Source organism: Pelodiscus sinensis, chromosome 20 (assembly GCF_052426305.1).
Source record: "Pelodiscus sinensis isolate ZL-2025 chromosome 20, ASM5242630v1, whole genome shotgun sequence".
Classification (NCBI taxonomy): domain Eukaryota; kingdom Metazoa; phylum Chordata; order Testudines; family Trionychidae; genus Pelodiscus; species Pelodiscus sinensis.
The window spans coordinates 19,434,798-19,457,823 of record NC_143071.1 but is presented as its reverse complement, the minus strand read 5'-3'; the positions used below and the strand labels follow the sequence as shown (position 1 = coordinate 19,457,823).

Sequence of the window (23,026 nt, the reverse complement as noted above, 5' to 3'; positions counted from 1 at the left end):
GTCTCAGGTGGGGAAAAGTAGAGTTTGTGCAGCTTAGGCAATGCTGGATTTCTGCATCAATGTTGAATTTGGCAGAGAATTCCAAGATATGGGAAATGCTCCACATTTTCCATCAGTTCTCTGTTGACTTTGATGGTACATGAGATTGTCCTGTCGGCGAGGGCTGATGGAGCACCTTGGTCTTTTTGATGTTCAGCATGAGGCCGAGATTCTCGTACGCTTCAGCGAAGGCACTTAAGATGGTCTGAAGAGCTACGGGAGAAGGAGCAGCGACCATATTGTCATCCGTGTACTGGAGCTACATGATCAAAGTCGTGGAGGTCTTGCTTTTGGCTTTCAGTCTCCGGAGGTTAAAAAGCTTCTCATTAGTTCTATAGACAATCTTCACGCCATCTGGAAGCTTGCCATCAATGAGATGGAGGGTCATGGCAATGAAGATGCAGAACAGTGATGGGACAATTATGCAGCCTTATTTGACTTCCATTTTGACCTCAAAGGGCTTGCTTCGAGATCCGTTGTTACTCCGCACTGTGGCAGTCATATTGTCATGAAGCAGCCTCAGGATGCTGATGAATTTTTTGGGGCATCCGATCTTTGAGAGGATGGTCCACAGGGCGCTACAATTGATTGAATTGAACACCTTGGTCAGATCAATGAAACTCATGTATAAGGCGACATTTTTCTTGCAATTCCCAAGCAGTGAAGATCATGTCCCACTATTCCTCAGAATGGTCAGAAGCCACACTGGGATTCTGGGATAATTTCTTCTGAAAATGGCAGGAGTCGATTTGCAAGTATTTGAGCTTAGATTTTCCCTGCCATTGCCAGGAGGGAGATGCCGCAATAGTTTCCACAGTCCGATTTGTCACCCTTCTTGAGGAGACTAACGATCAGTGTGTCTCTGAACTCTTGTGGTATCTACTCCCTATTCCAGATCTTGAGACTCAAGAAATAGAATTGTTTGTGGAGCTCTGACCTGCCTTCTTTGAAGACTTCAGCAGGGATTCCGCCTAGTCCAGTTGCCTTGTTGCTCTTCATCACTTGATGGCAGCTTGGACCTCATTCAGGGTAGGAAGTACTGCAAGATCGTCCCTCGGTAGTTGCTGAGGGATTCAGTCAAGGAATTCTGGGACTACGGTGGAGGGGCAGTTCTGGAGCTCGTAAAAGTGCTCCCTCCTGCGAGAAGCAATGGCTTCACTGTCTTTCAAGAGTTCAGTACCATTCTTTGATCTCAGGATTAATTCCATGGTATTCTCAGTCCATAAACAGCTTTGGTGGCATTGAAAAAAACCTCTTTTGATTTCTGCAAGATGTTGGAGCTCTCATGCCTTCTCAGTCCACCATTGATTTTTCAGAGTCCTTATTTTGCACTGGACATCTTCCTTGACCTTGGCATGTGCTTCTCTCTTCTTTGTGCAGTTGATGTCACTTTGCCAGGCCCTGAAGGCTTTCCTTTTTACCTCAATGATACGTTCAAACTAGTCCTGATGCTTACTGGACTGGTAGCCAATGGTTTCTCCACAAGCTCCAATTATGGCATTTTTCAATTGACACCAGTGTTCTTCCACATCTTCAGAGGAGTGTTCTGTCGGCAGCTTCCTTTGGAGCGCTATCTGGAAGGGACTTCGTCTGGTGGGGTCCTTCAAGCCTTGTACATTGAGCTTTCATTGGATCAGTTTCTTCTGAGTTCTCCATTTGGTGACAATCCTAATCACCATCATGGATCAGATGAGGCAGTGATCGGTCCGGCAGTCATCAGCGCTAGTCACTGCACGTGTGAGTAGGACATCGTGCTGATCCCGAGAGCAGACAATGACATAATCTAGGTGTCCAATTAGATGTAAAACTTCTCCTTCACAGCATTTTCGGCATCTAAAGTTGGTGCGTGAGCACTCATGACAGTTGCCTGTTGGTTTTTGGCAGGCTTCAAGCGGAGAGTCATGAGGCACTCATTAATGCTGACAGGGACTTCAGATAGGATCTTTGTCAGTTCGTTCTTGATGGCAAATCCTACTCCATGAATTCGTTTTTCTTCCTTTGGGGTTTCTTTCTAGAAAAAGGTGTACCCTCTGCCTTCTTCTCTTAGCTGTCCTCCTGATCTATACATTTCTGCCAGGGCAGCTATGTTGATGTTAAATTGTCAGAGCTAATGGGCGATAATTACCATGCGTCTTTCAGGTCGTCCACTGTCTGGATTGTCCATTAAAGTCCGAATATTCCATGTTCCAAAATTTAACCTTTGATTTTGACCGCAAAGAGGTGAACCCAGTGGATGTGGTCATCTAGCCGGGGGCTGAGGTAGACTAGATTTAGGGCACCTTTTCTAGCTCTCTCCCCATACAGGGTGAGCAGAACGGATCCTCAGTCGTGGATGCAGCCCCAGACCATTCTACCACCTCGGTCCTTAAAATGGAATGACTGATACACACATCCACTGCCTACATGCTGATCCACGACTAAAAGCTTCTGGATTTCACAATCCTGCTCCTGTCGTCATTTGCCAGTCGCTGTAGGGCTTAAGCTTAGAAGAGTAGCGCATAGGAAGACGCTTGTGCATGACTTGTTTTAATGTGGTGCAGCCACCACACCTCACTCTCTGGGTCGTCACCTTGTCGTGGTGAGTGGGCTTGCACGTTCCAATGAACCCGAGAGCGATGCCATAAGGAGTCTTGTACTCCTGGTAGGGTCACCCGTGGCAGCAAGGTCAAGGGAGAGAGACTAGACAAAGAACGATCCTAAACGTCCTCAACAGCAGAACAGGCGGAGGATAGCAAGGGTAATGCTACAACGGCTATGAAGGCGGATGAAGGCTGCAGTGGACAGGAGACTCCCAATCCTCATGGATTTCATGCCATTGGACTTGGGCCTTCTATCCATCAAGGATTATAATTCTACAGGGCAGAGAACACATTGTTTTCCTCAAGAACAAAGGCATTCTTTGTAATCGGTACCATGTCACAATGAGCCGTTCTGGCCAGCCTGTATCAACTCAATCCACTTAATCAAGGGTGAACCAAATGCAATTTTAAATTTCAAAGTTTAATGACCACATAGCTTTCTGCTGAAAGGAATGGGAGAATTTCTGTTAGCAGCACTTCTACCAGGCCTCTGTAGATACAGTAGTAACAATATTCAACATAAATGCCCAATATATAAGTATCCCAGATACTTGTTGCATATGCACTTAAGACTCTTGGTGCATGAATTCAAAATACAGAGATATGGTTCTCAAGCGCTCTGCGTTCCTTAAGGGAAAAAAATACAGTCTCCCCAACCCATTCTGTTTTGATTCATGCAATAGACACTGACAAGCTGAGCACCAAATACTGTTTCAGACTCTTACAAATGCACAAGCCATTTGATTCTGTCTCACTAGGTTTGACAACCAAAGGGGAATCCTAACTGTATTGCTAACACCTTCCAAACACACAAGCTGTTCCCCGAGCTCTCCTATACACTCACCCTAGAACATACTTAGTTTCTTAGCTAATGCCTCCATTGCCACTGCATGAAGGCGGAAGACTTTCACCTACGGGATGGCAGGAAACATGTCACTTGTAGCAGCCACATGAAGGATGAAAGCCAATCCATAGTTACAGCTGAGTCTAGACTTCCATTCCAAGCCCTGTTCTCGCACTGCCTTTTGATCAGAGTGACCCATTTGACTGGGAATTGAAATGCTTAAAGCTGTGGGTAAGAAGCGTTTTTCCTTAGAATCTGGAGAGTGCAGGAAGTGTCGACACTACAAAATCAAATAGTCATTGCGGCTTAGAGCTTCTCCAGTGCCGAATGCTTTTTTTAACCCATCTGTTCTCAGCAAGGACAAACATTTCAAGAACAATGAACTTCACAAATGTCTACAGCTTTAGTTCCTGAGAATCCCTGCCACACATACACCCAGTGCCGGGGAGCAGGGGAGGATTTTTTGGACATTAAAAATTAAGGAAATTCCCAAACAAAGAAATCTGACGCGGGGGGGGGGGGGGGGGGGGGGGGGGGGAGGGGGGAGGAACAGGAAAAATTATACTTACTAAACAAGTAATCCCCCCGCCCACCAGCAAGCCCTTACAAGCTGAAGATTAAACCAAAGAAACCCAAAGAGCTGAGAATCTAGAACAGCACAGGCACCACAAACAACCTCCTCTCTGCCAGTCTTCCTGTGAGATCACAGCTAGATACTCACCTGTGGGCACAGGTGCTGCTCTAACACCATGGGTATGCCTTGATCCAACACCTCTTTGCCACCGTACTGAAAACAGATTGTGGGCGAGGGGGTAAATAAAATCATGAGCACATTAAATGAAAGTCAGTGGGGACAAGAAACCCTCCCACTCCAGTCCATTGGAATCACAACTCTTACCTGTCCTACGTTGGCCTGGCCCAAGTACCGCAGGTTGTAAAGTAGTCTGGGGAGAAAGAAACAGAACCACTAGGCACATCTCATCCCTCCAACACAGAGCACATTCCTCAGGTCTGTCCAGCCTCACCTGCCCCCCTGCAGACACCGCTCCGCCTTCTCCTCTTTGCGTCTGTGCTCATGTTGGAGCTGGAAGCTGGGGACCTTCTCCCGCAGCACTTTCAGGTAGGGCAGCAGTGGCTTGTACATTCCTCCATCATGCCACTTCCACCGGATCAAGCAGAAGCTCAGTGGCTTGCCCTTCAGCTTCTGCAGCACAGTCCCTGCCTGAGGGGGAGGAGAGAGCCAGGGCACCCATTGAGGAAGGGGGCTTGGATCATATGCCAATCCCTCCCTCTCTGCCTGCTTTCTGTGGTGTAGCGGTGTTAACAATGGAACAACAACCCAGCCTGGCCTCACTCCTGGGATCAAACCTCAAGCTGCCAAAACACAAGTCCTCCAACAGCTCCCTTTCCTGCTCACAGAGCTTGTGGAAACGGTTCTGTAGCCATTCCACCACCAGATACCTCATCCCTCTGCCTACCCTAGACCAGTGAGGCTTCCACTTCAGACAGGATCTCAAGAGAGGGAGCACCCCATCAGCCTCCGAAGGCAGGCATTAGTCTGACCATGGGCGCTTCCCCCACCTGTCCATTGCGTGCATTTCTCAGGGAAAAGCCACTGATCTCATCGATGACGTCTCCAGCCAGCACCACCTCGTCTACCTCAGCCTGGCTCTCAGGAAGCACCTCGATGACGAAGATCCGGCCGTCCAAGTATCTGAGGGCACAGCCGAGACACAAAGTTCAGCTGGAAGGACTGCATGAAAACATCCCTAGTGGCTGGGGAGGCGGGAGTCCTCAGGCCAAAAGAATAACTAATGAGGCTCTATGTCCCTTGGCCTAAACAGCCGGCGTCACTGGGCAGACCCAACGCTGTTTTTCCTCTCTGTTTTTGAACTGAGAAATTCTTACATTTCAAACCCATAGATCACAGCAGCATCCAAATCCATCCTGTGCCCACTGCAGCATGGACACAGGGATGTCAAACAGCAGGGGAAGGGAGGAGGAAAGCCAATCTCTTACCTGAGCACCATCCCCAGTTCTCTGCAGGGTACAGTCTCATAGGTCACGCACACCTGGAACACAGCATCTGTCAGCACGGCCTCCAGCAACAGCTCCAGGCAGCACAAGAATTCCCTCTCCAGCCCCTTTCAGCCTTGCCAAGGAGGGGCTCAGCTGTCCCCATTTGTGTTTGCCCCATTTACATTTGGGGGATGTGCTGAATGGGAGCCAGGAGAGCCAATGAAAACAGACCTTCCAGCTGCAGTCTGTGTGTGACTAGAGGAGAGCTGGGAAGAAAGCATGGAATTTCCAGTGATATCCATGCCTAGGGAAGGACTAAAGCTTGGAACAACAGACATGTGACTAGAACAGGGAATATTTAGTCAGACACAATCAGGTTATTTTCTTTGTTTTTGGATTTTTTGGATTCCTCTGTGCTGAGTCCATGAAACACCTCCCTACCCCACCCCCCAGTGATTTTTTAACTGAATCCCAGGGAAGCAATTCTCTGTGTTTTTAATGTTATGGATTAATCTTTTTCAATTGCTCTGTAACACCTACCAAGCATGTCCTCTGTGTTTTGTTAATAAAATCACCTTTTTAAGACTATGATCTGATCCCTGTGTCCTAGAAGCAGGAGGTTCTGTGTTCACATGCCTTAAATGGCAAGGTCAGCTATTAGGGAAATAACAGTTTGTTTTCAAGCTCTCTCCAGAGGGTGGGTTAAGGAACTTGAGGGTACCCACAGGAAGAAATTCCCAATTGTGTCTTCTTGGGTTCTCAAAGGGTTGTGGCAGCATACTGCCCAAGGTCAGGGGAATCTGTGACCTTGGGGAGTCTTTAAGCAGAAGCCCTTGTTGGCAGAGTATTTTTAAAGTCTCTTGCAGGCCCCCACCTTCTGCACTTCAAGTGCCAGGGTGGGGACCAACCTTGACAGGGGAATTGCTCTGAGATGCCAGGCTAAGACCTCTGTAGTCGGAGGTCATCCATTTATCCACAGAAGAGGTGCAGCAACAGTGAGCTGCAACCCAACCTTGAGAGACCACCGCTATGTTTTCCAGAGGCTGCTCAATGCCCGCCTATGATGCCCACCTCAGCCAAAGTTTGTTCAGACTTCAGCCTCTCTGCTGAAATTGCCAACAAGAGCACTGACTGCAGTGGTGCTTTGTGAGACAGACACAGCCTGCTAGAAACTGGACGGGGGCCATGGCTCCCTCGACCTTGCTTAGGTTGCCATGTTGTAATGACCTTTGGTCACTGGCCTATGAGACAGTGGAGCCCTGGGTTCCATGTCCCATACGAAGGCAGCTTTGTGACTTCACCAACACACGTCTCTAACCTGGGGTTTAGGCAGGATCGAGGCAGACTCTGGAAGGATAAGTCTGCAGGACACACACAGGCTAACCCTGTATTCCCCCCAGAGAAACAAAACAAAAAAAGAAATTGAGTGAAACTGACCAGCCTATTTTCATTGTTTAACCCCCGAGAAATGTAAGCTGTACAAGAGCACCAGTAATAACTGTGGGAAGGAAATTCCTTCAGTTCTAGATATCTGCAGTGTTAGTCACTTAACCCGAGTCCTGCAAACATTGATTTACCTACTTCACTTTACTAGCAGGAATGATCCAAAGGACCCCTGGGAATAAAGCAAAGCAGGGAAGTAAATGTCTGCTGCTTCTTTAAGTTAATGCATCACATAACGGACTAGATTCTCAGCCCATGTTATCAGACTGAAGTCAGTGCAGAGCAATGTACCTATGCTGATTTGCACCAGCTGAACATCTAGCCCATGATTTTTAATCTGGCACTGTCTCTTGGAGTCTAACAACGTTCTATGATTATGATCCTGGTATTCAGCAAGGGGCCACTGAGCAGATGGAAGGAAGAAGAATAAAACCTTGAATCCCACCTCCGAGGAAGAGCAGAATCTTACCGGCAGCAGCCAACTTTCATCCAAGAAACTGGAATTCTGCAGGCAAAGCACAGCAGAGCAACTACTGTCAAGTAAGGAGACGAAGATCTCTGCGCACAGAGTTGTATTAAACACACACCCCTGTATTAAGCTGCTGCCCTGACCAGTTTATTACAGTACCTGCAGATCCAGGGAGAAATTCATCTCTGACACCACCAGCATCAGTGAGAGGAATGGCTCTGTAACGGGGGGAACCAAGGGCTAACATTACTGCCAGATTCCTCAGCAGCTGCATCCTGACTTATACCTGTGACACAGGGACACTGCAGAGGTCCAGATCAGGTCCAGATTTTCCATGGAACTAGTAGAGAGCATGAAGAATATAGCCTCCAATTTGGAGTTTTAAATCTTCAGTGCCATACTGGGTTAAGAATAACAATACTTGCCCAACCGTACAGCTCAACAATATTTTGCTCTTTTCCAGTGCCTTATAGCCAAGGATCTCAAAGCACTTTACCAACCTCAAAGGATTAACCTCATGGCAGCCTGTGAAACAGGAATTAATATCCCCATTTTAGAGCAGGGAAAACGAGAGTGACTTGGTCATGGGGTCACTGACCAGTTTACTGGTCAACCGGACTGAGACCATTGCAAGATCAGGGCCTAAGCTCCCAGAGCAAGGCTGTGAACGAGCCAGGAAAAGACTCCAGCTCTCTGCAGGCATGCACGGTAGGAGCGCTGTGCTAGGTCATGCAGCCACAGAACTTGGACCAAAACCACACAGCAAACAAAACTAACCTCATTGCACACAACAGAATTCTAATTCAGCTATGGAAAAACAAGCAGCCCTCTGGACAGGGAAAGGGAGGCTAGATGAGCACACCAGCCTGTGGACACAGAGGGAGCTGCCGGTGGTTAGCAGGTCTTTTATATCTTCACTTCCGGAATGTTGGTTTTTCACCCCTGTCAGCTTTACAGCTGGTCAGATCCATGATTCTAAGGCCTTGTGAATGCTAGTCTTTTTTTGCAAGAACACCCACAGCCATGGGCAATATAGGCTAGTGAACGGGCCACATGAGTGGTCCCACTTCATTTCAGTGGGCCACAAGATTGTTGTACCAAACAGTCTCCCAGGATAGGGTAGTTTTGCTAATGGCACTTGTGTACCTAGAATTTGCAGGATGTGCCAAATGAACTGACTCACTTCATATTAGGGAAGTTAGCTATTGTGTAATTGAATAGTTGTGCAACTGCATAAAATATTATCAGTTACACAACTATTTGATACTCCCCAGGGGCAGGACTGGCAGCCAGTGTGCTCTGGAGGCAGCAGCACGGGGTGCCAGGCGGGAGCTGGTCCATGAGGGGAGCCAGTTTAAAAACCAGCTCCCCTCACAGGCCGGATGCCTGCTGCCCCACACTGCTGCCCCTGATACAGAGGCAGCAGTGCAGGGTGGCAGCAGCCCCTGTTCATGGTAGGGGGGCATTTGAGCTCTCCACGGACAGAGGCTGCTCTGTGAAATGTGGAACAGCCTCTGCCCGCAAGGAGCTTGGACCCCTCCACAGACAGAGCCTGCTTTGTGGCAGCCTCCCTAGCCCTCCCTGCTCCACGCTGCTGCCTCTGATAGAGGCAGCAGGGTGGGGGGACAGGTGGCACTAAGGAGCTGGTGCTGTGGGGAACTGGTTCCCTGTGCGTATTGGCTCCCAACTGCACCTCTCACCCTCCACACTGCTGCCTCTTTATCAGAGGCAGAAGTAAGGGGGTGGTAGGGCAGGCGGATCTGGTGCTGTGGGCAGCCTGCTTAAAGCCAGCTCCTCATAGGCACCGGCTCCTGTTCCCTGTCACTTGCTGCCTCTGATACAGAGGCAGAAAGGGGGTGGGGAAAGGAAGCACGTGTAGTCAATAGGATTAACTGATAAGCCCAGGTTTATTGGTTAATCATTTACTCAACTATATGCTAACACCCCTACTTCATATACCCTTGTTTTAAGTGCGTGTCACTTTAGTAATACTAGCAGGAAATAAAACTACATGAACAGATGTCCAAAATGGTTTAAAAGCCATTCTGTGACCATTATAAATCATCCTACTTAATTTTCCATATCTCAGGTCCCTGATAAAACCTTGTGATTGATTGAAACTGAATCTTAATGTCTAATGTACCTTCCCAGCATCAAGGCCACTCACTTCCTTCTGCCTAGACAATTAAACAGAGACTAGCTTTGCTCTCTGCTCTAGTTCTGGGGCTGTGATGCCTGGTCTGCAAATGCTGTGAGGGAGGGGAGGGGGAAGAGTAGGAGGTTTAGATCCAAACAAGAACTATTCCACTGGCTTTAAAAACCCTGAGTGTTACTTCTCTTCATTTTAGATTTAGTAAAACTTACAAAAATAAAACATCCTCACAAGATCAAAGCTCTTTGAATAAAAGGAGGCTGATTTTTTCTGGTATCACGGATGTGCTTAGAGTCCTCCTTTGATTGTATTGTCTTCACCCCAGTTTAGTTTGCAGCTGAACAGACAGGGTGGAAGAAAGGAGGTAGGAGAATCCATATTTTACAAATGGGAAATTGAAGAACAGAGAGACTATATGACTTGCCCAAGGTCATAAAGGAATTTTGTGGCAAAGCCAGAAATTTAACCCAGTTCTTGGAGTTGCCAGCCCATCCTTCCTTTCTGTCCTGGTTAGAGGACAGAGTTTTCTTATAACCATTCATAACCACGGTTATAGTACTGAAGGACAAATTCATTCACTGATATAAACTTTGCTGAAGTCTATGGAGTAACACGAGGAATAAATTTCATCCTCACTGCAAATTAATAATCTCATTTCATCACTTGAAAGGGTCCCATCACAGAGTCCTTATGCAGATAAAATTCCTAAGGAGGTGAATGAATAAGCAGTGCAGGATGGAAGCTATAATAAATCCAGGAACTGAAGGTTTTTCAGGATACAACACTGCATACCCAGGCTTTCAATCAGCTTCACTTCATAAATAGGCAATACATGTTTTTAGACCAACATCTCAACTACTTGTGTCCTTTTAAGTAATGTTACTGAATTTTGGAGGAAATGTTAATCTTACCCATGAAATCTTCATTTCCCAGCACTGAGATGAGAGGATCGTAACACTGAAATTAAGAAATGTAAAACAAAAACACACACAGAAATACACATGATTTAGTTTTATGCCATGAACTGAACAACATGGCCAAAAAAATTTCTTAAATTCTACACTTTAAACTGCATCTGTGGTACAGGTTGAACCACTCTGGTCTGACACTCTCTGGTCTGGCAACATCTGTGGTCTGGCATGATCTTAGTTAGCCAGATGTCCACTTATCCTGGGTGTGGCCAAGTTTCCCGCGGTCCCATAATGTTTTTTTTACAGCCACCAGTCCTGACTCAGTGCTGTTATTTAGCTCTAATTTACCCCTAAATGTCCTCTAACAGCCCAGCAAGCAGTGGAAGTGTGGGTAATGCTACTAGACAATATTGACTTCCCGTGGTCTGGCAAATTCTCTGGCTTGGAACCAGTCGGATCCCAACGGTGCCGAGCTAGAGATGTTCAACCTGTGCAAACAGGGAGGAATGAACTCAAAGAAGTTCTGGGAGGTGGTTTTAGCCTGGCATCCAGCAGCCCAGATTTTTATTTGAATCCTGTGGAGCCTGTTTGCCTGGCCTAGAGAATTCAAGGGAGATTTCAGATTTTTCCTATTTTTGGCCAGGCTGCCGTTACAAGATATATCGGTTCAAGCAAAATAAATAAATACATTTTTCTCCTTAGACCCAAGATTTTGGCCAGTTCTTAGTTTAGCCAAAACTGGTTTCCCTATTGACCCTCATCATAAAGGCATTTCATGGGGAAAGCTCTTCCTACCTCCAGCAGCTTTGGAGACCGAACCAGCTGTTGAATGGCAGTAGCAAGTAACTTCTGATTTAAAGCTAGGCGCAGGAAGTACCGCCCTCGTCCCTGTGCTGTCAGTACCTTCTCACAAGAACTGGCTTTCTCTATCATGATTGACAAGGGGGTTACCCTATAAAAGAAGAAAAATTAAGAGACGCTAGGAATTCCCACTTTTCATTTCAGCTCTGAAGCCAGGAAACATTTACAGTGATGTCCCATTCCCAGGCTCAGGATGTCTTCCAAAAGGGTCTCGGTCACTCACTTGTAATGGGGTTGTCTCCCAAGAGCTGTAATTGTGCCAGTTTCCATCATGCCACCTGCCACAGCTCAGGGCAACTACACCTGTATACCCCCTTTAGGGTCCAGCAAGAGCACCACTCTCAGGTTTCCTGCTTCCCTGGCCATCACTTCGAGTGGAGACGTGTTTCACTCCAGTCTCACCGGGTTCTTTCCAGGTGGCAGTGCCCCCTGATCATACTGTGCCAGGGGCTGAGATGCAGGCTCGGTGAGGGAATTGGGTGCTGGCACTAGATTGGGACAGGGGGTTGGAGTGATGGCACTTACCTTGGGCAGCTGCCAAAACCTACCAGCACATCCCTATGGTAATAGCTCCCAGGCAGGGGGGCCAGGAGGTCTCCAGATGCCACTGCCCACAAGCACTGCCCCTGCCCAGCCAATGGGTGCTGCAGAATCAGCGCTTGGCATGGGGACCACGCAGAGACACCCCCTAGGCACCAGAGGGATGGAGCTGGCCACTTCTGGGAATGGTACAGAGTGAGGGCATACAGGCAGCCTGCCTCAGCCCCGAGCCATACCATCCTCTGCGCCCTTTTAAGTCCCCTGGGCAATTGGCCCCTTTGCCTGCCCCCTCTCAGCAGGCCTGTCCCTATGCAAGTTTACTGTGTTCTTAAGGTACAAGCACTGCAGAGAACACATATTAAGGAACTTTCACACATGCTAATAAGCTTACCAGAGATCCCGCACCCCCCGCCACTCTAATGGCCTCTGGCAGACGCAGTCCTTTAAAAATCCACCCAAGAGGTTTTAAGTTCATCACTGCTACAGCTCAGAACAAACACCCAGTCTTACAGGCCTCAGTAGACACTGTCCTTCCATCCCTCCCTTAAGGATTGGGGGTCTCCAGGAACCAGGGGTCATATCCATTGGCTGGATCAGGAAGAAGGCCTTGCATCTGTTTAAAATTAGGCTATTTATCCAAACAGTCTTTCTTGGGGAGTTGGGCCTGGGGAAATCCACTTTTAACCAGAATACATGCACCTGTCCGGGAGGGCGGGGGGGGGGGGGGAGAAATGGCTTCAAAGGGCTGTTCATAGAGGAGCTATATGAACGTTATCCCCCTCCCAGCAGAGGAGTTCCACACAATTCCAGAGTATCACACACCGCAGCCCATTTTTCATGCCACAGACCCAACATCTGTCCAGAATTCCGTCCTGCAAAGGCCACTCACAAGCCACAAGTATCCTGCTGAGGCAGTTGCTCTATCCAGTGCCAATAATCTCGTCTTTTGAAGCCCAACACTGGTTCTGAAGGAGCAAGAAGAGAAGATCCTTTAGGAAGGCCTTCTGACTGGGAACAAGGAGCCCGATTCCCCTGGAGAGACTGCAAAGGCAGTCAGTCATTCTGTCCATATGGAGCAACCCCCCCAGCCAACACAAACGATTCTCCAGGTATCAGCGGGGTAGCTGTGTTAGTCTGAATCTGCAAAAACAACAAGTCCTGTGGCACCTTATAGACTAACAGATTTATTGGAGCATAAGTTTTCATGGGCAAAGACCCACTTTGTCAGATGCATGCATGCATCTGACGAAGTGGGTCTTTGCCCATGAAAACTTATGCTCCAATAAATCTGTTAATCTATAAGGTGCCACAGGACTTGTCGTTATGATTCCCCAGGGAGTTCGAGGCATCTGTGGTTCCTGCCTCTGCACATCCCTGACAAGCACGGCATGCACTAGAGATGCGAAAAAACAGTTAAAAAAAAGTAACCGTTAAAAATCCTAGGGGTCACACACACAGCGGGCTCTGCAGTATAAAGCTTATACTGCAGAGCCCGCAGCACAGCTGGCTCCCCAGGAGCAGGGCTGGCAGCCGAAGCCAGTGTACGCAGGGAGCCGGCATAGAGGATAAGCTGACTCCCAGCATGTACTGACTCATGTCTGCCAGCCCTGCTCCTGAGGAGCCAGCTGCACTGTGGGCTCTGCAGTAAAAAGCACGGGGCAGCCATCTCCCTGGAAGCAAGGCCAGGAGCTGGTGTGTAATCATAATGGACACTGAAAGGCTGATGTTTATTGGTTAACCATTTAAATGGTTACTCTCTTACACCCCTAGCATGCACTAGTCTGTGCCATTTCCCCCCTCCCGGGCCTGCCCCCACCCTGCGGCACGCATAGAGCAGAAGCGATCACTCACGTTGAATTCCTTTTCGAAGGATCGTTTCCAGGATCTCGCAGAAGGGGGCTAGGTGTGGGAAAGCGTCAGTGCATGGGCCGCTCCCCTCCTTGATGCCGAGGATGCACGCTGTGAGAAGGTGGGAGGCAAGCAGAACGTGAAGGGTGCCTGTTCACATCATCTCATGGGACTGGACAAGCTGCTGTTCTAGCCAGACGTAAAGCAACAGCTCACGGAATAACTCTCCTGCAGTCAGTTACCATTGGGCTGTTCCATGGGGCAGGCAGGACCCCGAATGGACCAAACTCAAGTCACTTGGGCAAATCATGTGCTCAGCCCCCAGAGATATAAGATCAATGTTAAACACCAGGAGGAAAACAAACTCACTTCCTGCTTCAGGCCTGGCTCACGACAGGCACCGCGGTCTACGGAAAGAACACAGGTCTGGACATCAGGCCTGCCCGAGTTCTAACGCCAGCCCTGCCAAAAGCAAGTCACAACCCCTGGGGCTGAGTTTCTCTACCTAGACAAGGGAGGACAGCACTGCTCCACCACTCCGGAGGGAGGCAGGGAGGATTAGGTAGTGTCTGTAAAGCGCATGGATGAGGTGAAGCGTTCACACAGTCTTTCATTTGAAGCATGCACAGAAGATCCAAGACTGAAATGTGTCAAGCACTCTCAACCCTCCTTGATGGTCAGAGACTTTTGGGAGTGCTTGATGCCTGACTGGACTGGGTACAAAAGCCAGCACCCTTCCCTTCTACTCATGAGGAGGATGGGGGTTTCAGCAGCTTGGAAACTGCTGTTGTTCCCTTTCTATCAGCTCCCTCACTGCTGATGATGGGTAAACCCTGCTAGCATCTGGGGAGCTGGAGCACAACATACAAAAGAAAGTGGCTTAGAACAAGTCCCAGGGAACAGGGGAATCACAGATCACTGCCGGAGACAGGACGAGCTGCCCTGCAGAAGATTGGTTTCACTTTCTTCTCTCTCTCTGGGCTCCCGCCACGTTTCTCCAAAGCCAGCAGCCTTCTCTTACTTCCTAGTACAGCACAAGAAACCAGCTGGTGCCAACAGAACTAGAGCCTGACAGCGAGCCTCACTTCTGGACCTGAGCCTGCACTTCTACCAGAGAGAGCAAATCAGGAGGACTAAGGACCTTGTCTCCTTACACAGACTGCTCAGCAGCAGCAGTCACCCCAGCTGTGGCAGAAGCACCTCCTTTCTCATGTTGTAACCCATCTGCTCCATACTCTCCCAAATCAGTCTTCACTGTCAGGTGCTCAGACCCGCTTTTGCGCTGGTTCTGCAAAGCCCTGAGCGCATCGCTAGTGGCGTATAAATAATAGTGAGCTAGCGAATGGGGGCAGCAAACTGGGGAATTTGAAAGGGAGTCATAATATAATTGCTAGGGTTAGGACAGGCCTCATCGCCAGTGCTAACACTGCTCCTGTCTCCTCTATCTGCTCCTGTGTCCCGACAAGAGAAACTAACTACGAATTTGTAGAGACTCTGACCTGGATTTCCCACTCATGGAAAGACAGGCTGGGGAGACCGGCCAGCATGAAAGGTGCCTGGTGGTGGAATCTCTCTGGAAGCAAGTAGGAGAACTACAGGAGGAGGTGGCTAGGCTGAGAAGCCTCCATGCACATTAGAAATTCATCGAGAGTATTCATATTAGGGATAAGCGATGAGGAGTCCTATGGCACCTTATAGACTAACAGATGTAGATAGCATAAGCTTTCGTGGGCAAAGACCCACTTTGTCAGATGCATGTAGTGAAAATTCACATCTGGAATTTCCCTCCCTCTCCCCGCCAGTAAATTTTTTAGCAGGCTGGCCAGCAGCTCAGCTCAATCCTGGCTCACGCTGGGTCCGGGACCTATCCCTAGTGGGACTCTGCATTTAAAGCGTATTTGGACCCGGGTGGGCAGGGGCAGGCAGCTTGGCTCAGTTCCAGCTCACACCGGGTTTGGGAGCTCAAACCCCCCTTGAGACAGGGGCTGTTGTCTCTTTGTCAGAGACAGAAGCACAGGGCAACAGGCAGCCAGTCCACAGGGCAATAGGCAGCCAGTCCAACTGGCTCCTTCATGGATCAGCTCCCACCTGCCACCGTGTGCTGCTGCCTCTGATACAGAGGCAGCAGCACAGAGTGGCAGGGGGCTCCTTGAGAGCAAGGCTGGAGTGCACTGGCTGCTGGGCCTGCCCCCGGGGACTACAGAATAGTCAACTACCCGTTAAGAATTTATGACGTTATTTGATTATCCAATTAATCGATATTTAACATCCCTAATTCATATGGTGACATCCAAGGCTATCCAGCTACAGAGGACGCTGTTATACCCCTTCAGGAGGAGGAGATGGCTCTGTCACAGGGAGGACACTGAGTGCTGGTTAGACAGTGCCCTGCTACAACCAACCTACCACAGCAATGGAGAATCATTATGCCAGGAGGGTTTCTATTTCCTTCACCAAGGAATACTGTTCTGGGAAGGACTGCTGAGCAGAGGTATCATCTACCTATTGAAGAAGGGGAAATGTATTTTTGGATACAGACTGGCTAACCTAGAGAGGAGGGCCTTCAGCTCAGTTCAATGGGAGCAAGAGACAGAAGCCCTCAAGTTTAAAAAAAAGAGAGAGAGAGAGACAGGTCAAAATCTGGAAGAATCATGGACCACTATAGCAGGGATGAGGGAGAGGCAAGAGGGAACATAGAGCGGAAATAAAAGCAGTGTCAGATCTGTGTATACTAATATGAGAAGTACAAGGAATAAACAGGAAAAACTGGAAATGATAATGAATAAACACAACTATGAGATAGCTGGTATCGCAGATTGGTGGGATAATGACTGGAATATTGATATAGAAGGGAAGGAAGGATAGGGAAAAAGGGGAGGATGTGTCGGATTTGTCAAGAACAAATTGTATCAAATGAACCTGATAGCTTTCTTTGACAGAGTAACAAGTCTTGTGGATAGCAGGGAAGTGGTAGATGTGGTATGTCTTAACTTTAATAAAGCTTTTGATATGGTCTTGCATGACCTTCTCTTAAACTAGGGAAATACAATCTACTGGTGGGTCAAATGCAAAGTACTCTACTTTTAGGATCAACTGCACTCATACAAAATGGGAAATGACTGCCTTGAAAGCAGTACTGTGGAAAGAGATCTTGGGGTTATAGTGAATCACAAGCTATATTTGAGTCAACAGTGTAACACTGTTGCAGGAAAAAAAGTAAATGTCACTCTGGGATGTATTAGCAGGACTGTTGTAAACAAGACAAGAATTCTTCTCTACTTCATGCTGTTAAGGTCTCAACTGGAATATTCTGTCCAATTCTGGGTGCCCCAGTTTGGGAAAGATTTGGAGAAAATCCAGAGAAAAGCAACAAAAAATATTCAGAAAACATGACTTGTATGAGGGGAAAAAAATGGGTTTGTTTAGTCTGGAGAAGAGCAGACCAAAAGGGGAAATGACAACAGTTTTTAAGTATATAAAAGGTTGTTAAAGCATACGGGAGAAAAACTGTTCTCATTAACCTCAGAAGATAGGCAAGAAACAATGGGCTTAACCTGCTGCAAGGTTGGACAGTAGTTAAAAACTTCCTGTCAGGGTAGTTTAGCACTGGAACAAATTGCCTAGGGAGGCTGTAGAATCTCCATCATTAGAGGCTTTTAAGAACAGGTTAGACAAACACCTGTCAGGGATGGCCTAGTTATCACGTAGTTCTGCCTTGAGTGCAGGGGACTGGACTACATGATCTCTTGAGGTCCCTTTCAGTCCTACTCTTCTAGGAATCTAAGAATCCTCCTGCCAGCTTGTTTGACTCCTGAACAGGCATCCGGAGACACTCCCAATTGCCCAAGAAAGGAAAGTGACTCACAGTGAGAAACCATCTCAGCATTAAACTCTCTGAAGCCAAACCACCTGCCGATATCAGCATACAATAGCTGGCTTCTGTAAATATTGATTCGTTTTCTCTGGGCTACCTGCTTTGCCCTTTAATCTTACAGGTCTGAGCCCTACACAGAAATTTGCAACACAGCTTTCATTTTACTAGGTATCCAAGGTGTAGGGATGTTATAATGTGTGTAATTGATTAACTGTGGAAAATTTCAGCGATTACACGCACAGCGGTTACACGCACAGCGGCTCTCCAGGAGCGGACTGTATCAGAGGAGCAGTGTGGGGTGGAAGACAGCTTCCTAGGAGCCAGACCAGGAGCTGTATGTAGCTGTTTGGGTAACCAATAAGCATGAGCTTAACGGTTACCTCTTTAAACAACTCCACTCTTACATCCCTACCCACATTAAAGTAGTGAATCCAGGGTTCCCTCATCTAACTCATCCTCAAAATAAAAAAAATGTGGAGGGACCAGTCACCAGAAAAAATGTGTCCCCAAAAGAGATAAAAGGCACAAGCTTTTTATAGATACCAAAGATAGTATCAAAATATGCATATGAAGGGATGGCTGGTTTCCAGGAAAGGGAAAGGTGGGGGGGGGATGGGGGGAGAAGGTTGTAAAGAAAGAATGCATGGCGGCTCCACCCTCCCTTGGAGGAGAAACTGGATTCTCCCTGGAAAGGATGACAACCCAGAATAAAAGTGACTGAGGTCTATTACAGCCTGGCTGAAGGAAGAGGCAGGACTTTTCTTTAGCTAGGCTGGTGACTCCATGGCAGATTCTGTACAGTTGTTTTAGCAGCATTTGTTCATCTAGAGACAGCTTTGCAGATGGCAGCTCAAAATCCATGAGGACAAGTGAGTCTAAGGCCCTTGCAGATAGACATTCTTCCAGGGAATGCACACAGAGTGTTCTAAGGCATGACGGAGGTATTCTGGCAGCTGTGTGTGTGCAGAGGAGATGGGCAATAGGGTGTGTACCAGGATCTTCCCTTGCTCACATTTTATTACTTCCCTCACATATTCTCTGGTGGTCAAACCATCTTCTGGGCTGCAAGCTGCTCCTACCAGAGCATATTAATGCTGCCTCTTCATTCAGTCACATTGGGGTCACTCAAGACTTCAAGGAAAGGTAAACTCTCCCCAGGGCTGATCATGCTGTGTCTGTACTGTTCCCAAATAAGGTTACTCTGTGCAGAACAATCTCATCCCCATTCCTTCTGGTTTTCTGTAAATGCCCTCACCATGGCATCTCAATACAACATCAGGATGCTTACATCACAAAGCATTGGTGTTATCTCACTGAATCACCCACCTTGGGCCCAGAGATTAATTTCAGGACTTTGTTAGTGACCCTGGTCATTGTCCTTAGGGCCAACGTCCCCACAAAAAGACTAGCCAGACCAGTTTCTTGCCATTTTAACCAGAAAGGACACTCTCTCAATGACTTAACCACCTGCATTCTGCTACAAAGACCTTTTACATCTGCACTTGAAAGGGAATCCTCTGAACTGTCATTCATGTTAAAATTCGACACTTTCCAAAAAGGACTCAACAAACATTTGAACTATCTCACCCATTACCAAGATAGTTTCCCCAATTATCACCTCTAATACCATTACTCACAAACATCCCACTCTCCCTACCTCTAATATCATCAATTCACAGACACTTACCTTCCTTCCTCCCCCCCTCCCCCCGCATCCCCCTCCTGTTCTGCAATGTGATTTGTCCTTTTCATATTTGTTCATTTTTTTTAATTGTATCCTTTGGTATATATGGTTGTGACTATTTTCTTCCACTATTTGATCTGAGGAAGTGGGTCTGGCCCACGAAAGCTCATCATCTAATAAACCATCTTGTTAGTCTTTAAAGTGCTACATTGTCCTGCATTTTGCTTTAGCCAGACCAGGGCAGCAGATGACAACCTTACTAGGAACCCTGTACGCGCCACACTTGCACTCAGATCCGCTGCAAGACACATGTCCTGGGCTGTGCCCCAGCCTGGGGAATCCTCACTTAGCCAAACATGAGGTCAGCGAGGCTCTGGAGTCTCCCCCAAGCCCTCTGACTATCCAGCACCTGCCCTACTCGCAGCAGCATCGGTCACACCCCTCCTCTCAGCCAGCCCTTGTAAAATCCCTCCAACCATGCAACCTCATCTCCTCCCACCTCCAGCCACTCACCTTTCAGGGTCCCCAGCAGCGGTTCTTTCCCTGTCATGCTGCCTCCCTCCCCCCCAGCAGCAACCCCACAGACACCTGCAGCAGGGCTCCACCCAGCGGCGACTGGGAGTCCCTTCCGCAAACACAAGGCAACATACTGGGAGATGCCACTCTGTCTGCAGCAGGCAGGGGGGAGCAGAGGAGTCAGGGCCTAATTCAATGGCCTTACTGGGAACCCACAGGGCTGTGCCATAGGGAACTGAAATGGAGGGATCTCCTTAGATCTCCTGGAGGGGACGAATCATGCTTCTGTGGTATTGGTCTTGGGTGAATGACTAGTAGGTGATAAAATCACCCCCCCCCCCGCAAGGACGAGATTTAGGCTGTTCCACCAGCTTTGGAATGTTGATAGTTATTACCCTGCAACAAGTCAGCGGCGTGATGACGCTTTTCAGAGAAACAGACTAGGGATGGCAGGCTGGGTTGCATCCTGACACCTCTGAGGAGGGCCAAGGAAACCCCAGACTCATTATCATTAATTATTATTATTCATGAATGTGTCTTTTAGTAACCATTAAACATTATGATCTCCAAAGGCAACACTCTTCAATCAATTACATTTCTTCACATGACTGTCTGCACTACAACCCATACCATTAAATCGGACTATAATAATTAACGAGGCCAAACAGGGGTGTTGGCAATTCCAAATAGGAGGCCTGTGCCTGTCACATTAGCCCCAGGACTATCAAGGCGCAACAGAGTGAAATTTAAAATTAATCTGCTGAATGAAATTTCAGTATCTCGTTGAAACACACATTGTAAAGCCTTTCATCATCAGAATGAAAATACTTTTAAATTCATTTTTGTTTCTTCATCTTTACTGCTGTAATATTGCTTAGAAGCTACAAAAATGTGTATTATCAAACAAACCCTACATTAGATAGAGCCACAACTCACTTAAGAATTGATGGTAGCACAGAAAGCTAAGGCCACATACAATTAATATTTAATACATTTTACTTTATATTGCATCTTTCATGCTACTTGTCCCAAAACCTCATACTTTTTTTTTTAACTTCTCCAGGCCTCAGTCCCCTTACCCATAAAGTGTCCTGGCTTCTTAAAATAATTGCTTAGAGGCTTGGTGGAGGTTTGTCTTCACATCAGGGCTAAACTCGAGTTAAGCTACCTATGCAACTTCAGCTACATCAATTGCGTGGTTTAAGTCAAAATAGCTTAATTTGGCTTTTTATGCTGTCTACACAGCAGAAAGTCAAAGGAAGAACACTGTTCGTTTGATTTCCCTTACTCACATGAAATGAGTGTTACCATGAGTCGGAGTAAGACATCTTCCAGCTTGACATTATTTCAAAATAAAAGCTTCTAGTGTAGACACGCAGTATGTTATTTTGAAATAACATCAGTTATTCTGAAATAATGCTGTGGTGTAGACGTACACTGAGTTAATGTGCTGGGCTGCCTTCCTGTGGAATAAAGGTGGGATGGGAAAACAGGAATCCCAAACCCCATAACTTAGTATTTACATGTGTTAAAGGCAGATCTTTCTAACAGGAGGAAAGGCTGAAACCACTTTAATAAATGCAATATAGATGGATGAATGAAGAATTTGAGCCAGCAGGGAGAGGCCACATGGCTAATAGAAATGGCCAGAAAAAATGATTTTATCACTTGCAAAAAAATGTTTAATAAATATGGGGAAAAAACATTTTTCTCTAATTTCAGAGGGGTAGCTGTGATAGTCTGTTCCAGCAAAAATAAGGAGGAGTCCTCAGGCACCTTAAAGACTAACACATTTATTTGGCATAAACTTGCTTGGGCTGGAGCCCACTTCGTCTGATGAAATGGGCTTGAGCCAAGAAAGTTTATGCCAGATAAATTTGTTAGTCGTTAAGTTGCCTCAGGACTCCTTGTTATTTTTCTTCTAATATTTTTTTGTTTCCATTGAAAAGATCAAATGCTCAAAACTGATTTATTAAAACTCTTTGTATTTTTTGCAACCAACAACCACTTTTTTGTTGTTCTTGCTGAAAACTGAAAAATGTTTGGGGTTTCAGTTTTTCAAATAAAGACAACATGGTTCTGATGGCAATGGACATGTTTGGATCTCGTGGAGCTCCTGGGACGTTCACATGGAACTATGTGAAACTGGAGAATTCACCGAAAGAAGGCTATCTCCTCTGCTTCCACCTCCTTCTCCCACCCCCAACCTGTTTTCCTGTGACTGCCATGCCCTACCCTCATCTCTAAGGCCAGTGTTCCTCAGCCAGTGGTACGAGTATCCTTAGGGGTACTCGAGAGAAGTCTGGGGGTACATCAACAGAACTGAAATTTGGAGAAAATCGAATTTTTGTTTTTAGTTGTACAGCACTTTATTTTTTTTGTACTTTTTACACCAAAAATGTCATCACCTTCCCTGCTACAATTAAGTTGTTCAAACAAATGTGTTGCATTTTGGTAGAGAAACATTTTGTGTCTGAAAACTCTAGGTACTGGCGGTACTTATAATTTTTTTAAAAAGGGGTACTTTATGACAAAAGGTTGAGAAACACTGTCTAAGTAAGGCCATGTCTGCACTAAGGTCATTTTCCATACATTGCTCAGTCTCTTAGCAACACTGGGGTTTCTAGTGTAGGCAGGTCACCAGTTACTACCAAGGTGAATACTGTTACAAACAGCAGCCCCCAGTGGCCCCTCTACACTAGGATTTCCAAGGTAGCGAACACCAGTAAAGCTGACCTGGAATAAGAAAATCAAGCCAATTGTTCCTATAGTATAACAAGGGCCTGAAAATAACTGTAAGTAAGGATGGAATGGCAACTCCTTCACCAAAAGCAATATCCCAGACCCACCCGGCACAGAAACAAGGTACAGTAAAACTCCATTGGTCCGGCATCCAATGCTCCTGCATTCCTGCTGGTCCGGCACCATCAAGAACCCGGAAGTGCTGGGGCAGCCGGACAATTGGAGCTGCTCTCCACCCGGCTTCCCCGATTCAGCCGCTGCTGAAACTGACCAGCAGCTGAATCGGAAAAGCCGGGGGCAGAGCAGCTGGGGTGCTGCCGAGTTGGTCCCGTAGCGCTGCCCCTCGGGGCTGTGGGACCAACCAGGCAGCACCCCAGCTGCTCTTGGGGATGCCTGAAGCAGAGCAGCCAGAATGCTGCCGGGTTGGTCCCGCAGCGCCGAGGTGCAGCACTATGGGACTAACCCGGCACTACCCCAGCTGCTCTGCCCCAGGCACCCCTATTCA

The 23,026-nt window shown here is 47.3% G+C and overlaps 1 protein-coding gene across 2 annotated transcripts in view; it reads right to left on the bottom strand.

Annotated features, from left to right (window-relative positions):
- LOC102446731 (uncharacterized) overlaps window positions 1–19,887 on the bottom strand; it is a 36,692-nt gene extending 16,805 nt beyond the window's left edge. For both annotated transcript variants that reach the window (XM_025178110.3, XM_025178111.3), the window contains exons 1-12: window positions 19,777–19,887; window positions 13,709–13,816; window positions 12,747–12,822; window positions 11,252–11,408; window positions 10,457–10,502; window positions 7,553–7,611; window positions 7,394–7,429; window positions 5,482–5,534; window positions 5,044–5,176; window positions 4,488–4,684; window positions 4,361–4,406; window positions 4,184–4,249 (exon numbers count right to left, since the gene is read on the bottom strand). In XM_025178110.3, coding sequence (XP_025033895.1) covers window positions 4,184–4,249; window positions 4,361–4,406; window positions 4,488–4,684; window positions 5,044–5,176; window positions 5,482–5,534; window positions 7,394–7,429; window positions 7,553–7,611; window positions 10,457–10,502; window positions 11,252–11,408; window positions 12,747–12,822; window positions 13,709–13,816; window positions 19,777–19,813 — 1,014 coding nt within the window. In that variant the 5' untranslated portion in view covers window positions 19,814–19,887. The remainder of the gene's footprint in view (window positions 1–4,183; window positions 4,250–4,360; window positions 4,407–4,487; window positions 4,685–5,043; window positions 5,177–5,481; window positions 5,535–7,393; window positions 7,430–7,552; window positions 7,612–10,456; window positions 10,503–11,251; window positions 11,409–12,746; window positions 12,823–13,708; window positions 13,817–19,776) is intronic.
- Window positions 19,888–23,026: the final 3,139 nt, after the last annotated feature.